At 43.3% G+C, this 24,550-nt stretch overlaps 1 protein-coding gene across 3 annotated transcripts in view; it reads left to right on the top strand.

Annotated features, from left to right (window-relative positions):
• The window catches only part of KIRREL2 (kirre like nephrin family adhesion molecule 2), a 57,906-nt gene extending 33,687 nt beyond the window's left edge, over nt 1-24,219 (top strand). The window contains exons 2-15 of one of the 3 annotated variants that reach the window (XM_042438864.1): nt 5,045-5,194; nt 5,578-5,727; nt 6,702-6,859; nt 8,140-8,290; nt 8,954-9,059; nt 10,707-10,855; nt 11,452-11,579; nt 11,900-12,026; nt 12,332-12,432; nt 15,113-15,311; nt 16,868-16,978; nt 18,497-18,606; nt 20,822-20,905; nt 22,490-24,219. In XM_042438864.1, the coding sequence (XP_042294798.1) occupies nt 5,045-5,194; nt 5,578-5,727; nt 6,702-6,859; nt 8,140-8,290; nt 8,954-9,059; nt 10,707-10,855; nt 11,452-11,579; nt 11,900-12,026; nt 12,332-12,432; nt 15,113-15,311; nt 16,868-16,978; nt 18,497-18,606; nt 20,822-20,905; nt 22,490-22,933 (2,168 nt within the window). In that variant the 3' untranslated portion in view covers nt 22,934-24,219. Of the gene's footprint in view, nt 1-5,044; nt 5,195-5,577; nt 5,728-6,701; nt 6,860-8,139; nt 8,291-8,953; nt 9,060-10,706; nt 10,856-11,451; nt 11,580-11,896; nt 12,027-12,331; nt 12,433-15,112; nt 15,312-16,867; nt 16,979-18,496; nt 18,607-20,821; nt 20,906-22,489 lie in introns of all 3 variants that reach the window. The other 2 variants (XM_042438863.1, XM_042438865.1) reach the window with 2 other exon arrangements.
• Nucleotides 24,220-24,550: the final 331 nt, after the last annotated feature.

The raw sequence follows: 24,550 nt of genomic DNA, 5'->3' as shown, positions 1-24,550 counted from the left end.
CATACTTGTGAGATGGACTCACTCCTAGCATACAGAGCTAACTGAAATAGATAAAGTGGTACTTTGAGATGGCCTACGGGCTAATCAATAAATATTGATTAAATGATTGATTGATAAAGTGAAAGGAAGCAGTTTAGGAGTGACTAAGACCAAGAGTCTGGTGGCAATGGGAGTGGATCAGGCTGTAGACTGGAGTCTATGGGCAAAAGCCACCAGCAAAGGGTGGGGGTTGACTATAGCAAAGCAGTTAGGTTTTTATGATCATATTTAATAACATAATACATTATTAACGATGATGATGATTTAAAAACAGCCCCGGACCAAGTTGATTTCATGGGGAATGAAGACTTGATAGCCATTCAGAAGGACTACAAGGATTCCCGAAGTGGTGGCTTGCTTTGATATCCAAAAGATAAAAAGGCTAATTTGATTGATAGTAGCTTCATTGACTTCACAACACCCCGACAAGATCTGGTATGGTACTTAGGAGCACAACAGGGGATGAAAAGGAATCCGGTCTCGTTTGATCTAGTTGCCAGAGCTCATCTTTTGATATTCGCTTTTTGAAGGAAATTCAGAATATGTGTGGAGGGGGGATGTATCCTCTGTCAAGACCCTTAACCCATTGTTTTCAGCCTTCCATGTGTTGGGGGTCTATATGTATATTCACAATACTACCTTTTCCAGTGTTTCATAAATCACCACAGCCTCTGCAGCCCATGCTGGCCTCCAGCAATATGATACCAACATACAGCTGGACCATGGGAATATCAGGGTATTTACATTCCTTACCCCCAGTTACTGTGAGGATTGATTGCAACTAAGCTCAGAAGGAACAAGGAATTCTGTGAGCGTTGGCCATCATCTTTGCAAATCAAAAAGGTTTAGCATTCCAGCCCTGTGAACCTTGGCTCCACTACATCCCTGCATCCTGTTTTCACATGATGGACTGAGTACTGTATACACAGAAGTATGGGTGGCTTCTGAGGCAGAACTTAGGAAAGTTAGTTTTTTGGATTGCATCTCTCCAGAACCACCCAGGGAATCCTGGAAATTGTCATCCCCCAAAAAACTAACTTTTCTAAGCCGTACTCTGAAGCAGCACTGTGGGACTGTTCCATATGGAAGAAGGAGTCAAGATTGGCCACAGCTCCCCAGGCGCATGTACAAACCTTGAAACACATTTGTGTTAATATCCCCTTTTGAAATGTAACAGTTGTCAGTACGGAAACATGTTGCTATTTCAGAGTACAGCTGTGTGAAGCAACCATCCTGTCTCGCCTTGGGCATTTTATTGAAGATGCAGTATAAAAACTCCTCCACTAAACGAAATACTGAAATCAATGCAATTGGTTATACCGATTTGTTTCTACATGTTGCTTCTTCTGCCAACCTCTGGACCTTTTTTGGTGTGTGCTGACCCACAAGCTCTCTTTTTTTAGTTAAAACCAAATGAAGAGCTAAGAAAGTAGTATTTTAGTGAAATGCTAATTTGTGCTGTGTGTGTATACACATAGAAGCACATATACATGCACACAAAACACTATCTCTAAAGTTTCTTTTAATGCATTCGCCTGTAGCCCCAGGGAAGTTGGTGGAAAGTGAGTAGAAGAAAGTGGCTCAATGGAGGCGGCAGGGAGCGGAAATGGAGGCTTTCTTGTCTGAAGGGCATGTACAGAGCACAAACTGGCACCTCAGCAGTCTGTGGCAGGGAGATAAGGCAATGCCAGGGACCTAGGGCTGCTGCATTGCCTCAAAAACATTAAAACACACTCTTTCAGATTTCCCCCCCACCTCCTCACATTTGTGTGCTTTCCACTTTTTTGCACAAAAGGAGAAATGGAGAGAGAAAGAGACAAAAGCTGAGATCCTATGTGCACTTACCTATGAGTAAATCTCACTGAATTCATAGGGTTTATTTCTGAGTAGGAATGCATATAACTGCACTGTAAAACTACTGACAGATGGGAGAAATGCTTTGGGGATATGGACACTTTTCCTCAGCTGAGGGAGAGGTGTTTATCTCTGTGTGGATGTTGAAGGATGAACTGTCATGGAGCCACATCACTAGTACAAGGGGGTGGGGTGATGGCTATCCGTTTCAACCTAATCTACACATACAGCCATATGAGGCAGCGGGATGTTAAGATGAATATAGCACAATGCCTTATACTGTTGGTACATCCATATGGATGGCTCCTAGCAATAGCATTCAAACGATTGTGCAGCCATTCTATCTGTCTTTCCATAACATGTTTTTTTGTGTGATAAACACAGCAATCTGCAGGCCAACCACAGCAATAGTACGAGAAAACAATAATCTGGAAACTACTAGGCCAAATACATTGGTCTGTCTGACTTAGCAATATCTGCTGCAAGGTTAGGAACTTTTGGCACGCCTGATGTTTTGCCCTGTAACTCCTATCGCTCACACCTAGCATGGAGAATGCAAAGGGATTATGGAAGCTGTACTAAAACATAGATGGAGGGTGTAGGTCCCCATCTGTAATCTGGTCCAATGACTGAGAGTGGCTCTACAGAGTTTCAGGGTAGACTGTTAGGCCAAGTACAGACAGGCCAAAATAAAGCTGCTTCGGGTCACTTTGGAGGGATGCTGTTTAAATGATGCATGCATCCTAAGAGTCCAGAAGCCATGCCAAAACCACAATACAGTCTAGATTGTGGCTTTGGTGCGGCTTCTGGACTCTTAGGACACATGCATCATTTAAACAGCATCCCTCCAAAGAGACCCAAAGCAGCTTTATTTTGGCCTGTCTGCATGGGCCCTTCATTTCAGCCAGCAAATTTGGGATCCTTTGAATGCAAAGCATGTGCTTTTTCACCGAGCTATGGCCCAATATATCTAGCAGGAACAAAGGAAGCTGCCTTACACTAAGTCATATCATTTGTCTGTCTAGCTTAGCATGACTGGCAGTAGCTCTCCAGGGATTGATGTGGGGTATTTCATTCACAGCTCTACCCCTACTGAGGAGACTGTGCCAATTCAGGCAGCAGGTGGGGTATGCAATTTTTGACTGTTACTCTAGATCCAAAGCACAGACAGAAGGATGCAAGAGCATACACACATATCAACACTGACTAGAAGCAGAGAAGTGGTTTTTAGCCACAGAAGTGAGCTCAGCGCTCGGAAATGTTGCACTTTTTTCAACACAACTCCCAAATTCTGGAAATTTTGCCAAGAAAACCCCATGATAGGATCACCTTAGTGTTACTCAAAATGCCAGAGTCCCATAAGGCATCCTCAACCAGTGTCTAATTGAGGGAATTTTATTAGCTCAAGTGAAGTTGCTGAGAGGGCTTTGGATAACTAGAAGCAGGTGTTCAGTCTCTGTATACCGGTCCTGAGAAACAGAACTTGAGAATTCAAGATCCAAAGGTAGTGTTATTTATAATAGCACAAGTGGAAATATCAGATAGTGATTTTAAGGATTGCAAAGGGTGATACTGATTCCAGAAGCAGAGGTTTCAGTCGGAGGAGAGGGGGTTGTGAGAGGAAAGTGGTTCAGCAGGCTGCCTATTGATCTGAGTTGGCCAGCAGTTGCTGAAGAGTCAGGTGAGATATAGAGTGTCTGTCTGTTCTCAAAACAATACCAAATTGGTAGTGCCTAAACAGATAAATTTATACTGTAGTCCAAAAGGTATCCCATGGCAGTTTTGGGATTAAGGTGAAGTTCCCAGGAGGGAAGAATAGAACTTGAAGTCTATAAATGGCTGGACAATCACTATGAATGTCCCTTGACAAAGGAGTCTGACTGCCATCTTAGAATTCTGTTCTTGTGCAAGTCCAAGGTCTATCACCCACTATCACTGCAATGAGGGATTATGCAGATTCCAATCTTAATTGATCTATCCTGGTTAAGTGCCCTGGCTTCCCCCATGCTGTTCCAACAGGATCTCCAGTTATGGTCCTTATATAATATGGCTAGTTTTCTGCCCTCTTGGCTACCTGCCTAAAGCATCCCTTTAATATAAAATTGATATCAAAAAGAAGGGATGCAGAGGAAGGCTAGACCTTGGGTTAACATTAGGTTCACAATAAATCAGAAACAACATGAAGGAATGCAGCAAAAAACAACAACAACCCTAAAATGTCTGACACTGCTCCAGAAGACACTGGGAAGTGAAGTGGGGGCTAGAGGCCATTTCACTGCATTTGGTGGGGCAGGGGATAACCAACCTTACCATTTTAGACCCTGATAAGGTCTTTTCCTCACTTCCTATTCGGAGTGCGGGGGGGAGGACTATCCAAGATTGTATAAGGTGATGTGTGAAAAGGCCCACATGTGCATCAAAATAGCCAATAGCAACCACCAGAAGCTTCTGGGGAAGCTTGCAACAGGCTATCTTGGGGCTAAAACAATTTCTGATTCTCAGATTTAATTAGGCAAAATGGAGTGGGATGCAGCCCACTGGGGTATTGTGAAGGATGATACATAGGAACATTTTCCCTCCCAATACTTGACAGTGTGGACAAAATGACATTGAAAACTATATCATTTCCATATCCTTCTCCCACATTTTAAAAAGTATTTGATCGGCCATTATCAGAAACAAAAAGATTGTTTAGATTAGACTAAAGCAGTGAGTCATTTCTTGCATATTTCTTTTAAAATGAATCCAAAAAGAGCCACAAGCTCTACATCACTTCTAATAAGCAGAGGTAGCTGTATTGGCCATTTAGTAAATTCAAACAAAAATCCACCAAACAGTGATACCTTTATTAGCCAACCGAAATGCACAATATACTTGTTGCAATCTTTCAAAGCTCCACTGACTTCTTCATCAGTCAAGATGTTATATGCCAGTCAAGAGAAAAAGTAGAGATATTAGTAAGAGGCCTGCATTTTGTTGTTTCTGTCCTTAGTTAAAGTCTCCATGTTTTTACATCAGGAACATTTTGGTATGTCTAGAGGTTAAACATGCCAATCTGGTCCAAATTTGAGAAGAAAACAATTGTTTTACCTTGGCTGAAGGTCACTACTAATATGTTAAACTCCACCATCTTGGTATTTTCTCTCCTCAGGGTTGGCAGCCTATTTCTTCCAACAGCCCATGGACCAAGTGATCGTATCTGGGCAGTCGGTGACGCTAGCCTGCGTGGTTATGGGCTACCGTGGCATGGTTCAGTGGACCAAGGATGGACTAGCCTTGGGGGGAGAAAGAGACCTGCCTGGTATGTTCATTGTGGTTTTGGGAAGTGAGGTTTATCAGCTGTGGTTAGACAGATAACAGCTACAGGCATTATTGGCTGTAGTGCTGTTCCAGTACCAACTTGTACCAATTAGTTGTAGTGACCCGGTACAATTTTTGTTATCCTTTACCTCAAAATAACAGTTACTTTTTGCTTCCAAAGTGAGAAATTGTAGATTGTCTGATAGTTTTTAATTATACCTCCCACAATTATATCTCACCTTTGTCCGTATTGGTTGAGGCTTCTGGTGGTTTTTCAACTGCCAGTCCTTTTGCATGTTGCTTGTAGAGGGTGCCATCTTGTTGTTGCAATGTGTTAACACTGATACTTTTAACACTGTTCTTCAAATCTCTGCCTTACCACAGGTTGGTCCCGCTATTCTATTGTTGGTGATGCCTCTGCGGGGCAACACAACCTGCGGATTGACTATGCTGAGCTGGATGATGATGCCATTTATGAATGCCAAGCCACACAGGCAGCACTGCGATCACAGCGAGCCAAACTTACTGTGCTCAGTAAGTTACTTTCTTTCCCCCTTCATATTTCTTCAGACTACAAGTCCTGAAATTCTCTAATTAAATGTAGTTTCCTCCCTGACACAAGGCCAGTTTGAGGCTGAAAATGAACATTTTAGTCCTTTCTGAAAACTGCTTTGGGGGCCTGGGTTCAGGGTGCAGAGGAAAAGTAATATTTAAATGATAAATTGCATCTCAAGCAGATTCATTGGGGGGGGGGGGATGAACTTCAGAAGCACTGGGGTGTATGGGCTGCCAAAGTCTTGCCAAATTGTCCTGACCTTCAGAAGCTGCCCAACTTTGATCTAGGCTCATATTGTCTTACTGCCCCACTCTCATCATATTGGATGAATAGTTTGGACTCTAAGCTTGCAGAGGAGTCCATGTATTCTTTTAAGTATCTGGTTGCTTAGGCAGCAAAAATTGGACCAAGAGTTAGAGAATGTATCAGAGTAAAACATTTTCAATTCCATTGCTGCCTTTGGCATCTAACACATGCACAACACACACACACACTATACAGGCACCCATAAGCATGATGGGCCTTGCCTTATGGCAGCTCTGCAGCATCTGTGACTATACAAATGTTATTACCATTCCTATTGTCCTTATGCTATGCTGGCTGGGGCAAATGAGAGTTGCAGTCTAATGACAACTGAGGGGGACAGATATTCCCCACCCCTGTCCTATGGTTTTATGTGGATCTCCCTGTAGCATAAGCCAGTTTGGTTGTGTATTCTCTGAAGAATGAGATGCATCCAGAAAAGTTGCAAGACCAACAGACTACTCTCATTCAGTACTTCATTCTTGTTTTTCTTGACCTTGGGCTCAGATGAAACACTACCTTTCCACTTTTACCTGCCCTTGGGTATCTGCTGTGAAGAATCTTTCATGTTCCCAAATCTCTTATTTGTGTGTGTAGGTAACCCCTTCCCATTTCACACACTTACCCTCTTCTATGTTTCTTCTTCCAGTACCTCCCAATGACCCTGAGATCTACAATGGTCCAGTTGTGCATGTGATATCCAACATTCCCTACAACCTCTCCTGTCGTGCTGCTGGTGCCAAGCCAGCTGCTGAGATCAGCTGGTACCGTGATGGGCAGCGGCAAGACTCTGCTGTATATTCTAAGGTGAGGTGTCTTGAGTGTTGGCAAGAGATAAACAGGCAGAGGATGGGAACAAAAATGTAAGATGAGCAATCCTACAGTTAACTTGGAAAGTATGCCTAAATATTACAGGACAGCCATAGTATAGTTCAGCCAAGGCTTAAAAGGCTGAGTAGGCAGTGGGACATTTTAGTGAGCGAGGAGAATAACATAATTTGTCATCTCCCTCAGGCTTCCATGAACATCACAGTAGATAAAGGGTTGCAGGGTGGAGGGAGTGGATTTTCCCAGCCACAGGATATTATTGTTGTGAACTAACTCACTATAATGACCACCATCAACACTCCCAACAACATTACGCACATACAAAAAGGCAAGTAGTTGCTTTTATTCAACCCAAAAAAAATCAGTCACAATCCCATTGACTGTCATAACTATGACAGAGGAGAAGGAGACAGCAATACAGTGGCAGAGGTAACATGGCAAATTAGGTGGAGGGGGACAGTAACAAAAGCCATCTCTGGTTTCCAAGCAGCTTAGGAACCAGCAGAGCACCTTCTTCTCTAGATGTCAATGAACCATCTAGAGCACCTTCCTCTCTAGATGCTGCCTTCCCCATGCTGCTACTGCACAATGCTCAAGATATGCTTACACCAGTGTAACAGTCAGTTTGGGATGGTGGGGATTGTGCCTTCGGGTTGTTTCTGATTTATGGCAACCTTAAGGTGATTCTATCACAGGTTTTTCTTTGCAAGATTTGTTCAGAGGGAGTTTCCCGCTGCCTTTCTCTGAAGTCTGAGACAGTGTAACTTGGCCAAGGTCACTCAGTGGGTTTCCATGTCATCATTGCGTGCCCCATGTAAATGGCAATGCACCAAGATGGCTCCTGTAGCATGCAGTAGGGCTCAGGAGCATGCGGACGCTCTGCTGTCCCAAGCCCTACTTTCGACCCCAGACCAGCACAAAGTGCCAGTCTGTACAGGACTTTAGTTTCAGAGAAATTCTTAGAGGGGCCATATCTCAGTGATGAGCATGGATAAATGAAAATAGGTGAGGTCAAAAATTCCAGTATATTTAATTTAAAGCTTTTACTGCCATTAGCAATCTTGTGAGAAGCATCTCATTCTGTTAAAATTGAAGGGAAAAAAGCCCACAAAAACCTGGCACGCTACCAAATGATGTAATCGTGGGGCAAGGTGCAGGACCATTTGAGAAAGACCAGGGGAGACCAGGATGGCTTCAGCCCTAGGGCTTGACACTTCTCAGTATTAAGCATACAAACACCTTTATGTTCTCCTCTGTAGGCCCTGATGGATGATGGCAAGCGAGAAGTGGCTGTCAGCACCCTCCTCCTGACCCCAAGCAGCCGGGACATGGGTAGTTCCTTTACTTGCCGAGTCAGCAATCCAGCAGCCCCAGCTGGCAAACAAACCACAGTCACTCTCAACGTGCAATGTGAGTTCATGGGCCATGAGGACCTGATGGGAAGGAGGTGGGCCTGAAAAGGGAATGGAGTTGACAAATAATGTGTGTAGATTTCCAGTGCATGAAGTGATTTTAGCAGAGTGGATCCAGGGGAGAAGAACTGTGATGCCAGTTTGGGGATCTTGTTATAATGGTCATGCCAACATGGGCCAATTTAACTGGTTTTCCCCTGTGATCACTGCAACATGATGCAGAGCCAAATCCCTGATTCAACTGTGGATTATCTTAATGATGTGATACCAGTTCCTCACTGAATCTGCCCTATCCCTCCCTTAAACTAGTGTTAAAAACCTCACCTTTTGCTCAAATTTTTGCATAAAAATCTAGAGCACTCCATAGTAAAGCCAGGTGGCTGTTTACACACATGTCCCGCTGTACTGCCCAGCACTGCCATTTGCGCCACATGTATGAGTCGCTTCTTTAGTGGTACATATCTTAGATTGTTGATATTCTTTCCTCCTCCTTCTACATATAAACCTGCTCTTTGTGTGATATTTTCTGCATACAGGTAGTGTGCCCATACTCTTATTTTTAACCATAGCTTGATCCACAAACATGCTATGTACAAGTCGTTTGGAAATTGAGGATGAGGACAGTTCAGGATTTTATTCATTCTTCTCCTTGGTCTTTCAGATCCACCTGTTGTAATCCTGTCTGTGCAACCACAGACTGTACCTGAGGGTGGCAAAGTGAGCTTCCTCTGCACAGCTACCTCCAACCCTGAAGTGACTGGTTACAGGTAAGAGAAGAATAGAAAATCCTGCCACACAGAAATCAGGCGGCATCAGTGTTGTGTTCAGGATGCCCTCTAATGGCAACTATGAATATTGTATGCTTAATAGTGCTTCCATGTTACCAGGACAGGGAGTAGTTTTCAAAGTAGTAGCCACATATAAATTGCAGCATAAGAAGGAATAAATGTGACAGTACCTTTAAGACTGTTTTTTATTTTAGCATGAGTTTCCCTGGATATAATCCCCTTTCAAAGGTGCTGCTAAATACCCTTTTTACTCCCATCCTTTCCTCTTTTTTGAGGACTGGGATTTATTTCATGATTCCTTGTGCTGTTGCAAAGCTTGGAAAAGTTATTTTTGGACTACAACTGCTAGAAAACCCCAGACCCGGGAAGTTTGTGTTCCAGAAAATAATGTTCCAAGCTATGTGCTACTGCTATTGCCTTCTCCTCACAATTCCAATGAGAACATAGAACAATTTCTAGGTGAATCAGACCAAGCTTATTGTAGTCCAGCATCCTAATTCTCATGGTAGCTAACTGGATGCCTGTTGAAAGCTATGAGCAGGACATGAGGACAAAAGGCTTCTCCTACTATTGTTCCCCAGCAACTGGTACTCAAATGCTTGCTACCCCGATCTTGGATATACTACATTGCCATCATGACTATTAGCTGTTGATGGCCCCATGGAAAACACAGTTCTCTCACCACCATTTAAATGTCTCAAAAGTGATGACCATCACCACATATTGAGAAAGCAAGTTCTGTAATTTATCTACAGACTGCGTGAAAGAGGTTCTTTCCTTCTTCTGTCCTGAATCTCCAACCATTCAGCAACACTGGGTAGTCTCAAGTTCTAGAATCTAGAACAGCTCTTTTCTTTCTATCCTCCTTCTCCAAATCATATGCCATGGGTGGAGGAGGTAGTCTGGAGTATCCTGGTTCTGGAATTGCCCCAATCCTCCCCTATTTCAAAGGGCCAGCCATGTGATTGTGGCTGGGCATCTTGTTTAATCTCAGAGCAAAGTGACCTGCAGTGGCAAACACACCAGACAGCTGAGTAGGATGTATTGCACATGCATCCCACTCAGCTGTCCACATAGTTCGCCACTGTCATGGCAGGTCACTTCGCTCTGAGATTAGAACAAGACTCCCAACCTCAATCTCATGGCTGGGCCTCGTTCTGACCTCAGAGTGAGCGACTGGTGGCAGCAGTGGATACACCAGGCAGCAAAGTGGGGTGCATTTCAAATAGCTGTCCAGCATCAGAATGGAGGGCTCTGGATCTTTCTGGAAGATCCAGAGCAAATAGTAAGTTATTTTAATGTGTGTTAAGGGTGTTTTACCCTGGTTCTGGTGCTGAATGAGCTGGCCATTATCTGATCTGTTCACACCAGAACTAGGGCTTGGACTTAGTATCATCCACTCTTCCCACCAAGAAGACAGGGAAGCCATTATATTTGGTTTATGCAGACAGGGCCTTTGTTAGTCTGTTGTAGGAAAGAAGGTTCTTGTTTCACCTTAAAGTCATAAGCTATCATGGGCTCCAGCCCATTTCATCAAGTACTTTGGGTAAAACCTCCTCCTCACAGAGGAGAGAGACTTCTCATAGGGGTTCCTTGACTCTCCTGAAATCATACATCCCTCCACAGGTGGGCAAAAGGGGGAGTGCCAGTCCCAGAGGCCAATGGTGACAGCTATGAAGCAACAGTTGATCAATCCTTCTTCACTGAGCCTGTGTCGTGTGAGGTTTCAAACGCTGTTGGCAGCACCAATGTCAGTACGCTGGTGGATGTGCATTGTGAGTAATAAAGGGGATGAATTCAGATCCTGAGATGGTTGGGAATGCCATGGTAGAGAACATGCTTTATATCAGGCTTGGAATTATGTGGCCATGTAGATATTATTGGACTACATCTCCCAGTAGCCCTTGCCAGCACAGACAATGGTAATGAATGCTGAGATTTGCAATCCAAGATCTGGGAATTGCAATCCAAGATCTGGATTGTTGTACAGTTCCCATCCCTGCTTTATATGCAGATTTCCAGTTTAGTCTCTAGCATTGTTATTTGAAGGGATAAGATCAAAAGTAATGAGAATTACCCATAGTTTGGACAAGTTACTTTTGGGGGTCTATGGCTTCCCCAGTCAGCATAACCAGTGACTGTTGACTGGAGCATTCTGTTAGCTCTAGGCCAAAAGGATGATATTTCCAAGGTTCAAAGACTGTTACAGAAGAGAGGACTGAGGAGCTAGAGTGGCCTAGTGCATGCATGATGAAAGTGAGATATGAGCAAAGGGAGAGACAGGCTTCCTGATTCATTTGAAGATCTGTTTCTTAGATATTCCACTCCACTAACTCTGAGCAACCTCTTCCCTCCTGCATTTTTTCCACAGTTGGGCCTCGCCTTATCTCTCAGCCCAAACCTCTGACTGTAGATGTTGGCTCAGATGCCTCTTTCACCTGTACCTGGACTGGAAATCCACCTCTCACCCTGGCCTGGACTAAGAAGGGATCTAGTGTGGTAAGTGGACTGCCAAAACATGAGCAACAGTTTTATAATAATAATAAAAGAAAAAAGAAAAATTATCTAGTTTGGTAGGAATCCATGCTCCTAAGCCTTAGTTGGAACTTGCACATCATAACAGAATTCCAATCATAGAAATTGAAAGAAGTTAGATCAATGGATCACAGTTTACAAAACAGATGAGAAAGTACATTCTGGGAGATGTAATTAAAAAGAAAATCAGTATGCTCTCCCCGATTACACTTATCTGTAAAGAGTGGGGGGGAACACCCTCAAGTCTTAAGAGAGAGATACAACTTAGCAACATGTACCAGCAGGTGCTGAGCAACGGCAATACACTGCACCTCAAGGCAGTGACGCAGGAGGACGCCGGCATTTATATGTGCAAAGCCATCGTGCCACGCATTGGAGTTGCTGAGAAGGAGGTGACGCTGGCTGTGAACGGTGAGGGGCCATGGGTTACCTGGGGGCTGGTGCAGCAGGGCAGACAAGGTAGTCTGTCCAGTGTTTCATGGGGGATAAGGTAGTAGAGGCCCTGTAATTCAATGGTCAGATTTCAGGAAGAGGGAAAGCAGAGGGCCCTTAATGAAATCCATGAGCCCCATCACTTGACACTCTGCCATTCACTTAAACTATGGGCCCTTATTGTATTCTTCCAAAATTAGCTGCAAGGAGTGGCACATCAGGTAAGAGGGCCAGGGCCCTTATTTATTATTTGGACACCATTCTGACTGCATTTTTGTTTGCAGGTCCTCCCATCATCAGTGCAGGACCAAGCCAGCAGACTGCAGTGGGTGCCAAGGCACGGCTGGAGTGCTTGGTGGGAAGCATACCTCCTCCAGACAGGATTGTAAGTGATTCATTCTGTTACTTAATCCAAAGATGGTTTTCCTTTTGGAAGTGTTTCCTATTGTGCCACACACGCTTGGAAATTGGCAGTAGCTATAGTTCAGCAGCTGGGAGAAACACAGGTTTTAGTCAAAAACACACCAAGTTTCCAGTCTTTAAGATGTGCATAAAAAGTGTATAGGCATGGATCATATCTGATACCTGCCTTGCTGAAGGGGACAATACTGACGATGCAAACCTCTTTTTCAGTTTGAACTGGGGCATTTATTACAAATCTTTCTGTCCTGCTTTTCCATTGTCAAAACAGTTGCTCAGGGTGGTTTATATCAAACTGAAATAGTAACAGACAACTTGTAGTTATCTCCAGGGGATGTTGAATTGCATTGGCTATCTCGGCTAGGGCTTATGAGAGAAGCGGTCCAACAACATCTGGAGGGCTACATGTTGCCCACACGTTGGCAATAAATAAAAACCAAATGATAGATAGCACACTGCAGATAAAGCACCCTTAAAAACAACAACAAAGCTGAATATATTCTTTATTCAGGGCATGTAAGTAAAATCATCCCCTGAATGCACTTTGCACTTCGGAGTTTTGTTTACAAAGGTACAGAGTCACTGAGGTTCATTATACCATTTTCTCTAATGCTGCATTTGCACTGCAGAAATAATGCTGTTTGACACTGTTTTAACTGTCATGGTTTCATCCTATGGAATTCTGGGATTTATAGTTTGCTGTGGCACCAGAACAAGTGGTGTCAAACTGCATTGTTTCTACAGTGCAGATGCAGCCTTAAAGCCATTAATAGCCTCTCTTTGTTCAAAAGTTTGTCTAATCCCTTTTGAGCTAGGGAGTGACCAGAGCTCCTCATGGCCGAGTACCCTCCATGTGTGTCGAACTACAACTCTCATTCAGCTATTGGGGGTGACAAGGGTTCTAATCCAGTTTACTGAGAAAGTGCCTGATGAGAAGGAAGGCTGCTCACCGGGTTCATAGTTGCTCTGAAAAAAATTCAGAGCAGAGTTTCTAGTATCGAAATGGGGTACGTCTTAGCAAAGAGCATTGCTCTTTGTCTCCCCCTCCCCGCCCCCTATGATCAACAGAGCAAGACTTGAATGGGCTAAATAAAGAAATAACTATCTGTGTAGAGTTGCTTGATTTGCAGAATGTATGCATTTTGCTGAATTCAGCTTTCCTCAGCCCAGAATTTTGATGTTCTTAGCTGAGGGAACACACCGTTCTGGGCTTTAATTTCTCCCTGACAAACTAGATAAGACAACAGAAGATCTGTGATTAGTACTATCCTGTTATTTTCAAGTGGTGAAGGCAACTTGATACAAAGCTTTAAGAGATGAACTTTTCCCCCTCTGCCGTCTTTTTCTGGTTGAATCTCCCCACTCCTCAAAATGAGACTGTCAAAAGATGCCCTCGTGGGTAGTATCTTCCAGGCAGATAACTTCAGGAAAGGAATTGCAATTTTTAACAGAGAGCTAAACTACATTAACCACATAGCATGAAGCTGGGCCTCATTTTCTTTCTTACTCCAAAGTATACATGTCTGGATCAAGCCTAGATCAAGTGTAAACCTCTCTTTCCGCAGCTGTTTTTCCAATAGATGTTTCGCCTACATGTGTGTGGACTTTTAAAAAAAGAAGTGGACAGAGTTTGTTGTTTTCAGTAGAGTCTTCTCTCTGTCATTGTGCTTTTGGTGCTTTTTTTGAAGGGGAACAGCTGGCGGGGGAGTAAGGAGCAGAAGCATTAAGCTTCCCAAACTCATGTGTTAAGCTTCCCAAATTCATGTATATTGGTCTCAATCCAGATCCAGCTCCGACTTAGAAGTGAGAAAGCAATTTAGGTTCAGCTGAATATTAAATGTTTAATGCAGCAATGCTATTTAGCCCTGAGAAAACAGCAAAGCAGGGAGAATGGGAAATCCCTTCGCCAAACACATCATGGATACCAGTCTTTTGGTATGCTGCAGACTCTATGCTGCAGAAATCATTTTTTAGGCAGTGAAACGTAGTGTCATACAGAGCCTGGGAAATTATTTTTGAGGCCACAGCTCCCAAAATCAAAATAGTCAGTATCCATGCTGGCTGGGGCATTATGGGAGTTTCAGCCCCCAAAGTAACTTTTATCAGCTCTGTCGCCATGTTTCATGTTGCGGTAGTCACTCCTTTTCCAGTCCGCCCAACCTGCCCCAAAGATTTTCAAGATGGCATTTTGTGAAAAGGTAGTAGAACAACACAAGCAAGAAATATTTGCAAGTATGCTGACTTTGCTCCTGCCATGTCAGAATAGTAGGGAAAGGGTCTGCACATAACTTGAAGCTTTCAATCATGCTGTGAGATGCATGTTAACATCTGGTGGGCTATTTGTAGGCTGCAGCTGACTGTGCAGATCTGGTGATAATTATTATTATTATTTCTGCACCCAAACTGCAAAGAGGCACAAAGATTCTGCAGTAGTATGGAGAAAATAAGCAGATTTTTGCACAGTGACTTCCTCCTGCACACAATCAGCTGACCTCAAGGCAGTTAATGTCAGAAGGAGTGTAGCTGTTTTAAAGGTGCCTCTATGCGGCAGCTGTCACACATGCACCGGCTGGATGTTATTCACCCTTCAGGCATCTCCCATCTGGCAGAGTGATCTTGATTCCCTCTCCTTTCCCTTGTAACAGGCATGGGCATGGGGTGAACGAATACTGGATACCGGCTCACTGGATCGTTTCACAGTGGACACCGTGGTGACAGACCAAGGGGTGCTCTCAGCTTTGCTGATCGACCCGACTCACGATGCCGATTTTGCACTCCCCTACAACTGCACAGCTTGGAACCGCTTTGGGGCCCGCTCCGCTGCAGTCAGCTTGCGACGCCAAGGTGAGGCTCCAAAACACTTTGGCAGGTTCCTTTGAGATGTCTCTGTATTCCTTTCTCTTCTCCAACCTAGTGCCCTCTAGTTGTCTTTGATGACAACTCTCATTGTCCCTAGCCACCATGGCTGGAGACGTTTGGAAGTCATCACAGCCTTCCCTAAACTGTCCCCCCTCCATGTCTTTATATATATATATATATATATATATATATATATATATATATATAAAATCTCCTCCCAAATAGATCGAAGCGGCTAACAATAAAAGCATCAGTAAAATATAGTAACAGCTTATCATCGTTGTATCCCAAACCCTCCCATCTATAATAAAATACAATTAAGTTATTAAACAATTCTTAAAACAGTTATTAAAAATAGGGCAGAGGCAGTTAGAGCAGTTGTTGAATAATCTGGAAAGGCCTGTCGGAAGAGATATGTGTTGATTCCTTAATTTGGGAGTGGCAAAAGAGAAGGTCCTTTGGGTAACTGCAGCCAACCTAGTTTTAGCTGGCTGCTGTAAGTTTTTACTAGAGGACTTCAATGTGCAGGGCAGATTATATGGGAGAAGGTGATCCCGTAAGTAAGATAGACCCAAGTCATGAAGCGCTTTAAAGGTTATGGCCAACACCTTATACTGTGCCTGGAAATTAATAGGTAGCCAATGAAGAGACTTTAGTATAGATGTAGTATGGTCACCTCTAGATCTTCCAGTGACCATTCTGGCTGCCATATTTTAAATTAGTTGAACTTTCCAGACTAGCTGCAAGGGTAACCCTACGTAGAGGGCATTGCAGAAGTCAAGTTGTGAGGTTACCATAGTTTTTAGGTCTTCAAGTTCCAGGAAGGGCGCAATTGGCGTATCAACCAAAGCTGGCAACAGGCACTCCTGGCCATTGCATCTATCTGAGCTGACATCTGGATCGATGGATCCAGAAGCACCAGGGGATGAGACACCAGTTGGTGATTGTTCTAGACCCAGTAATGTACTATTGTGAAGCCTGCACACATCACTGAAATCATGGTATATTCTTCTCCAGTTTTAAATCCCAAAACTTTTTCCTATGTTGTCTCTCATGTGATTGCAAACCCCTCAGGGCAGTGACTTCTCCTTTCATGTCATGTAAAGCACCAAGCACACAGATGAGTGTACATATCAAGGATGGGGATTATGTGGCATTTCAGATGTTTTTGAACTATACCTCTTAGCATTCCTCACCACTGACTACAGCTCCTGGGATCTGGAGTCCAACAATGTTTTGCAGGCCACATATTTCCCACTCTTATTATATATATTGAATACTTATTCTTGTCCTGCTTCTGTCACCTTCTTGTGCCAAGGCTGCAGTGAAGATCTGGATTTGAAATAAATCACTTCCAGTCAAAGAACTCTCTTAGGCAAATGGCCATCTCTCAGCATAACCCATCCCTAAGGGATGTTGTGATGATATAGCAAGATAAAAGTCCTTGTCAATTACTCTGAATTCTTTGAGTGGGAAGGATAGCCATACAGAAATGATAAATAAAAGGAACTTGAAATAATTCAGCATTTCTTTCCATGCAGAGGTCTGGTCTGTCCTGATTTTGGGTGCCATGTCTGCCTCTGGAGTTGCTGCTCTTCTGATCTTGGTTGTCTTTGCCTCTCTCTGCTATCGGCGCAAGCACTGCAGAAAAGGTGAGCATCCTTGTAGTTCACGCTGCCTCTTCCGCCCTCTGCTTTTCATGCTCTTCTGTCTATTAGAAGCGCACCTGGAGGGCTAAATTAAGCCTGGTGATTCTGCAATGGCAGCAAAGCATGCATCCTGTATTTCGAAGTAGCCTACGTGTGTGCTTGCTGAAAAAGCACACAACAGGGAAGAGAGGGAGGAGAGCTGCCGGGTTGAGGTCAAGGCTTTTCTTGCCTTTGCCAAAGAGCGACCACAGTGTAGCATCATAGTACGCAGTGTGCCTGAAGAAGGTTCCTGGCATCTATTTCAGGTGTCTTCCCAATTTCAAAGGTTTCTAAGTATACTGCCTACTCAAGACGTTTTGCTGCCTGAGGCAGAGGAGCAAATCACACACACTCAAGTCAAGGTGCATAGCACCCAAAGCCAGCCAAGTTCTTTTGGCACAAGAGGCAGAGAATCCCACAAGCACATCTTCCCATGCCTGGCAGTAAAAATGCAACAATGACAAATTAAATCACTCACAATTGTGCTGGCCTTTTGGGATATTCAAAATCTGTTGCCTCGGGTAGTTGCCTTACTGTACCTAATAACATGAGACCAGTCTTGTTGAGGGGGGGAAATTGTTAGCCTAGGGAATTACTTCCAAGCAGACTAGACAGGGACTAGTTGGTAGTTAGATCACCCAATAACTTATGTTCTATGAGCAATGTAAAATTAAACCAGAGTTCAGAAAAGTTTATTATTAGTATTATTATTATTATTAAGTGGCCTACAGTTCCTGGAAACCCTAAACAGCATGGCCAGTGACTATGCTGGCTAGAGGATTCTGGGAGTTCCAGTGGTAGTCCAAAAAAGTAACTTTACCATTTCTGAGACATGGAAGTTTAGAGGAAGATGCCTCCCAAGCATATCTTCAGTCAAGGAACTGATTTTACAAGTCCATTCTCAAAATAGTTATAAACTTGGTTGTAAATTTATATAGTTATTAGTTTTTTGAAAGCATGTATTTTCTTTCCTGGTCTGTGAAAGAGCCTAAAATAGTTACACTGTAGTTACTTTTAGGGGGGGAAATCTGAATGTAGCAGAAGCAAGTCACAGCATGAGCCAGCGCTTGAACAATGTGACATTCCTCCTCCACTGTATATTGAACTATGTGATATTCCTGTTCTGCCAGACCCCTATTAAGGATAAAAATAAGATAGGAGTGCAGTTTTAACTCATTAACATAGACTCATAATGCAATATAGTTATACCTTTATTATTTATAAAAGAAACTAATTACCAGTAACCTGTTCTTTAGCTAGTTACTTTTGAGCTCTTATTCAGGTTATATATGAGCAGATTTGTTTCCAAAAAGTACAAGAGAGTTTGGTGCATCTTCCCTCATTACCTTCATATCTACATCCATACATAAGCCCCGCTATCTCCAGGGTCTAAAGTCATCGTCCTTCATCCCTGCATGTGGACTCATAAACAACGGAGAGAACCACTCAGTACCTATATCTGTTCATCTGTCTGTCCCACAGCCAAGCGTGGAACACAGCTCTCCAAGGCTGACATCCTAGTACAGATCACAACGACTGAGAGTAGCCCAAGTAGGCCAAGTGAGACAGAAGACGATGGCAAGGAGCCCATGGTGAGTAGAGTTGGTGACCCAGTGTGCTTTGATAAGAAGGGCCAGCCATTCCATGTTGTACCCCATACACACAAAATACTCAAACCTTCTTGTTAATGAATGAATCTGGAGGGAGAGGCAGAAGACACCTCCAGTGTTTGGGACTTTAGTGCCCAGAAACCCCAGAATTATAGCCAGTGGAAAGGAATTGCGAGGGTCCTAGTCGAAATTATCCGTATTGTGAAAGAGTTCCTAACTGTACAATAGACGGTTCCCATTTCTGAGTTAAGCTGGCCCACTAACAAGCGATGTAGTCTTTCCAGGTCGGACCGAGGATCTGTCTTACTTGGCATCCTTTTACCCCTGCGACTGTGGACAAACGTTTTCCAGAGAAGTCCATAATCAGGGCATGTTGCACAGTCCCAGGGTGTGATATTCAAAAATGCAAATGTGACTCGCAGAAAAATATTACAAAGTGGAATGTTGCAGTTCAAAGTTCCAGCCAGGCATGCCCTCTTCCAGGACACTCCATTTCATTCATCTTCTCCTCCTTGGATTTTTGTTTTTCAACATCTCCGGACAGTCTGTCAGCATTCCATGCCCATTGAGCATGCTTAGCCTTCATTGACAGAGCTTGAAAAGGGGATAACTCCCAGAATCCCCCAACCAGCATGGTCAATGGGCCTACTGGCTGGGGGATTCTAGGAACTGTTGGCCTGTTACAGACTGCCAAAATAAAGCTGCTTCGGGTCTCTTTGGAGGTATGCTGTTTAAATGATGCATGGGTCCTAAGAGTCCGGAAGTCGTGCCAAAGCCACACTCCATTCCTAAGCACTGGAGTGCAGTTTTGGTGCAGCTTCCAGATTCTTAGGATGCATGCATCATTTAAACAGCATACCTCCAAAGAGACCCAAAGCAGCTTTATTTTGGCAGTCTGTAACAGGCCATAGTTACTATAGTCTAAAAGAGTTACTTTTCCAACTTTGCTCATTAAGTCATGTTTGGCTTTGTGTGCATTACTAAACCATCTTGTATATGAACGTTGCCATTTTGTCAGCAGCAAAACCCACATTTGAAGAATGAACGCACAGATATTAGGCTATATTACCTTAAGGATAGCAGTTTCTACTTAGCTGCTATCGCCACTGACAACTTCTCTCCTCCATGAATTTTTGTCTAACCCTTTCTTTGAAAGACATCTAAGCTAACTGCCATTGTATTTCTACATCTTCTCAGTGTGAATTTTCCTTCTTTAATCCAGTGCCCTCTAAATATTTATTTCCTTTGTTAATCTGGTGCCCTCTCGATATTTCTCGCCTTCCTTAATCTGGGGCTCTCTAAATGTTTTAGATATTCACTCTCTGCAACTCTGGCTGGTGTGCCAAATGGTAATAGACTGTGTGAGTTGTAGTCAAAAACATCTGGAGAGCATCGGCCTGGGGAAATCTGCTTCAGACAATGTACCCTGTTAAAATAGTAGATGCTCTTGAATCTGCTATTGATCAGTTGTAGTAGATGACCCCTGCATTCTAGTAGGATGAGAGAGGAAGGAATCTATTAATTCTCCCCAGACCATTTGTAATTTGATAAACCTGTACCACTGTGTCTCCACATACTAGGTCTTATATACAGTATAACAGGTGAGAAAGAGGCAGTTTACATTGAGAGAAATAATACTTTAGCAGACACTATTAAAGGGAGATTTTTTTAAAATCACTGCAATGCTGATGCAACTCATGTTGCTTTTAAACAAAACAAGAGAAGCTCTGCAACAAAGTGTTGCAGCGTCTAATCTTCCTGTTTAGGGTTACAACCATTCTGTTCCATTAGCATTTTCCCCCTGTTTTCTGTTCTCTCCCTTCCTACAAGGCAGTAGTCTTCTGGCTACTGAGCACTCCAAAGCTTTATTTTAGCTACCTTGGGGCCCCACCTGGAAAGATATGTTTTTTCCTGAAGATTTTTGCATTTCTACCAACACTGGAATTCTCCTAAACTTGATGATTCCTCCTCCCTCCAACTTCAGTTCAATCTTATTATCTTTTTGCAACACAAAGAACAACCCATTTGCCCCAAAATAGAATGAGGTAAAGATAATAGAGGAGGAGATCCCATTATGGATCTCCGTTGTCTCATCCAGTTTGGCCCCAAGGGACCCAAAGAGCCCAAGCTGGGCCAAGGGGATTTTTCTGTACAGTGCTCACCTTTCCCTCCTCCCCCTTCCTCCATCTACCTCCAGGCCACCAGCAGCGAGTCGCCAGCTACATCCCACACTGAGCACAGCGAAATCCTGGAGGATGACGAAGGGAGCCAAGAGCTGAAGGTGAGCTCAGCTAGAGCTGTGGAAGACCTGACCACACATTTACCCTAGCTTATTTTGATTGAAATTATTCAGAGCCTAGAAAAGTGACTTGGTTGGCTTGGGATTCTGAGAGTTTAAGTCCCAAAAGGTTGCTTTTCTAACCACTGCCTGTAAACAAAGAGATCTGGAATAGATCTGCTCCAATGTCTGTTTTAAGGGCCCAAGGAAATACTATACCAAAGACATGTAAGATGCCTTCTGATCCCACCCCAACCTCCTCATGCAGTTTCATAAGATTATAAACATTTGTCTTCCTCAAATAATTCAAGAGATATGATTTTACAGCAGGGCTGACTTACTAGTACTAATAAACCACTACTCCCATCGTCCTTCACCACTTGTCATCCTGGTAGGGGCTGATGGGAACTGGGGTCCAACAACTTCAGGACAGCCATATCATCACTAGCCCTATTATATAGCATCTGTCTTCTGTAGTCTACCCCCTCCCCAAAAAACACATACCTACGAGAAGCAAACAAGTAGGCTATGGCAGTGACAGCCATGTTTGTGTTATTTGTGTTTGGTACCCAGTATAGTGCCTCAGAACATAGAGGTTCCATTCTTAAATCCCAGAGCTAACAGCTGTTCATAGACAATATTCATGGAGAAAAGGACTAATATTTCTTATATCCATCTAAGATAGCAGCCATTGCCATATCATGTGCCAAAGACTTCTGTGTTCATTATGTGTTTGACTTCACCATGTAGCAAACCTTTATTCATGCATCCATTATGTATTTTCCTATTCATTCTTAAAGGAACTCAGAGCAGCATATATAGTCCACTACTATTTCTATCTGCAGAATACTGCCTCCTCCCATTTTTGCCCGCTCTTGGAGTAAATCAGTTTCTGATGAACAATTCCTAGCACTGCATGCTGTCCTATACTACACAATTACAGCACTATGATCCCATTTTAACACGTATGACTCCATCCTATGGAATCCTGGGATTTTTAGTTTAGTGAAGCACTAGAGCTCTCTGGCTGAGAATTCTAAATATCCCTCCATAAACTGCAAATCTCAGGGTTCTGTTAAACTGGCATCATAGCACTCCAGGTATGTAGTGTGAAATTCCGCCATGATTTGAAAGGCATAATGAGGCCATTCCATATTTTCATCAACAAAATTTTTAAAGAGGAAAAAGTGGAAGAAGAGGGAGGGCTTCAAAGATAATATCATGATGATATTTGCAACTTGCTGTAAAACTCTGTGAATGTGATACAGTGATTGCACAATAAAAGGCATTTGGTGACTGGCGCAAGGTCACTACTAGGCTTCTTAGCTGAATGGAGATTTGAACCTGCACATCTTGTGTCCTAATCCAGCATGCAAATCTATGGATGGGGAATGTGTGCCCCTTCAGATTTTGGGACAGCAACTCCCATCAGTCTTAGGCAGAATAGCCCATGGTTTGTTATCTAACAACATCTGGAGGACCACACATTCCGCATCCCTGTTGCAACTGCTACACCACTCTGTAAACAGATCCTCAAATCCTTCATACATTTGGCTTCACTGGCATTTTTTTTTTCTTTTACCTTAGGATCCCACCAATGGTTACTACAAGGTCCGCGCACATGAAGAACCATGTTTGGGAAGCAGCTTCTCTGAATATACGCCAGCCCCCCGACCGTTGTTTGGGGCAACTTCTCTATATCCTTCCACAGGCCCAGTGCAGCCAAAACTGTATGAATATACTCACCGTTACACCTTGGGCACACCTGGTTCCCGCTCTGCCTACGATCCCCATGAGCGGCTTTTTCCTCAGGAAAACATGTACAGTGGGACAGCCTACCTCACCGCACCCTACAGTCGGGCATTCACCAGTTATGTCAAGCCAAGCAACTATGAAAAAGCTGAGAGTGGGTATGAGCAGTCAGACCAAGCCAGCAAGGCCTCTGGATGCTCGCGCTTCTCCTATACCTCCTTGTCCCAACAGTCTGACTATGGGCGACCTGCTCATCAACGCATGCAAACCCATGTATGACTCGGACCTGGCCCCTGCCAAATACCTTTCACCTTCAGAAAGGAGTAAAAGATACCCACTTGGGCTTATTGACTTCACACAGTCAAGTGATAGACCTCAACCTCATCCTGAGGCAACACCATTTTCATCATCCTGTCCGAGGAAGATGGCAAGACACTGACTCAACAAACTACCAGAGACAGCCAAGATAGCAGACAGACTGCCTGCCATCTTCCAGCTAGAGCCAAGACTGTGAGGAAACCAATAGAAGCTGTTTTTCTTCATGTGTCAGCACATGAAAGTGAACTAAAAATGGCAAAGGATGCAGTTCTCTGAAACAGAAAAGGCTGCTCTGGATCATGGAGACAGGACTGTGTTGGACTGCAAGAAGAAAATTAAAATGGTGGATAGTGATGGTTGTCAGGATGAGGGGAAGCGTTAGCATAAAGAAGCCAATGGTGCACAATATGGTGCTCCAACCACCTCGGAAATGGGACAACATGATACTTGTTATTGACCCCCCAATAGAGTTGCCCCAAGCTCAATCTCCAGCCATAAAGGCAACACTGTCCTAAAATCGCATGATTCTGGGAAATCCCTAAGCATGGGCGCTAGTGCTTGCATTTTAATTTTTCCTAGCTTGACGCTGTGGCTTTAAATTATTCCTTCTTCCCCCTCTTTAGTAGGGGTACTTCTGAATGGATACAAATGCAACTAGATTCCCACTTGTCCCTATTAATCATAATAATAGTTTAAAACAAAAAATAGTGGCGTACTGCTTTCTAATGGGACGGAATCTGCACTACACGAACCAGACCAGGAGGCGGCATCGGTGTTCAATATTTACGCCACTAAAAAACCCGAAAGGACTCCTTAGGCACCACTGTTGAAATGAAAGGATTATTCTGAGGACTAAAATCCAGTTTAAACACAAAAACCACAAAAAACCCTAAGGGCAGAGCATGGGAAAAGGCAAGAAGCTAAAAGCTGATAAGATCAGTTGATTTTGTTTGTGCGTGTCCATGTGTGCGTGTGCATTTTTTATACTAAGTTATTCCTTGTTATTACTTTTTTTTGCCTTAAGTATATTTCTCTGCTGTTGGATGTTTTTGACATTATTTTGCTTTGATCTTTCCAGAATCACTGGGGTTGGTTTAGTTTTTGCTTTGGGGTTTGTTGGTTTTTGGGGTTTTTTTAAACATTTTTTGCTTTTTTTAGAGAATGGGGTTTCATGTCAGCACACTAAAGAACATGCCTGTTTTGAGGTTGTGGTGCTTTATCTAGGGAAACTGTAAATGGATTGCCTACTGGAGAATTCAAATATTTATATTTAATTTTAAAAAGTGGAAAGAGACTGGTGTTTTATTATTTCAATTTATTGAGCAAGGCTAAGAAAGCAAACACACGCAAGGCATAATTCAAGAGGGTCAGGAAGATGCTTTATCCCAGATCACAATGCTGGTTGATCTAATCCAACCTTCCCTACTATCATGCATTTCATATTCTGCCAGCCAGCATGTCCAAGGGTCAGTGTTGAAGGAAGCTGGAACCCAAAATATCTGGACAGTTCTAGATGATCAAGGGCTGATACAATTCATTGCTGGGTACTCTGGTTCACAGTGACATTTCCCTTTCTTG

This window comes from Sceloporus undulatus, chromosome 9 (genome assembly GCF_019175285.1).
Source record: "Sceloporus undulatus isolate JIND9_A2432 ecotype Alabama chromosome 9, SceUnd_v1.1, whole genome shotgun sequence".
Classification (NCBI taxonomy): domain Eukaryota; kingdom Metazoa; phylum Chordata; class Lepidosauria; order Squamata; family Phrynosomatidae; genus Sceloporus; species Sceloporus undulatus.
This window is presented reverse-complemented; position numbering and strand designations above follow the sequence as displayed.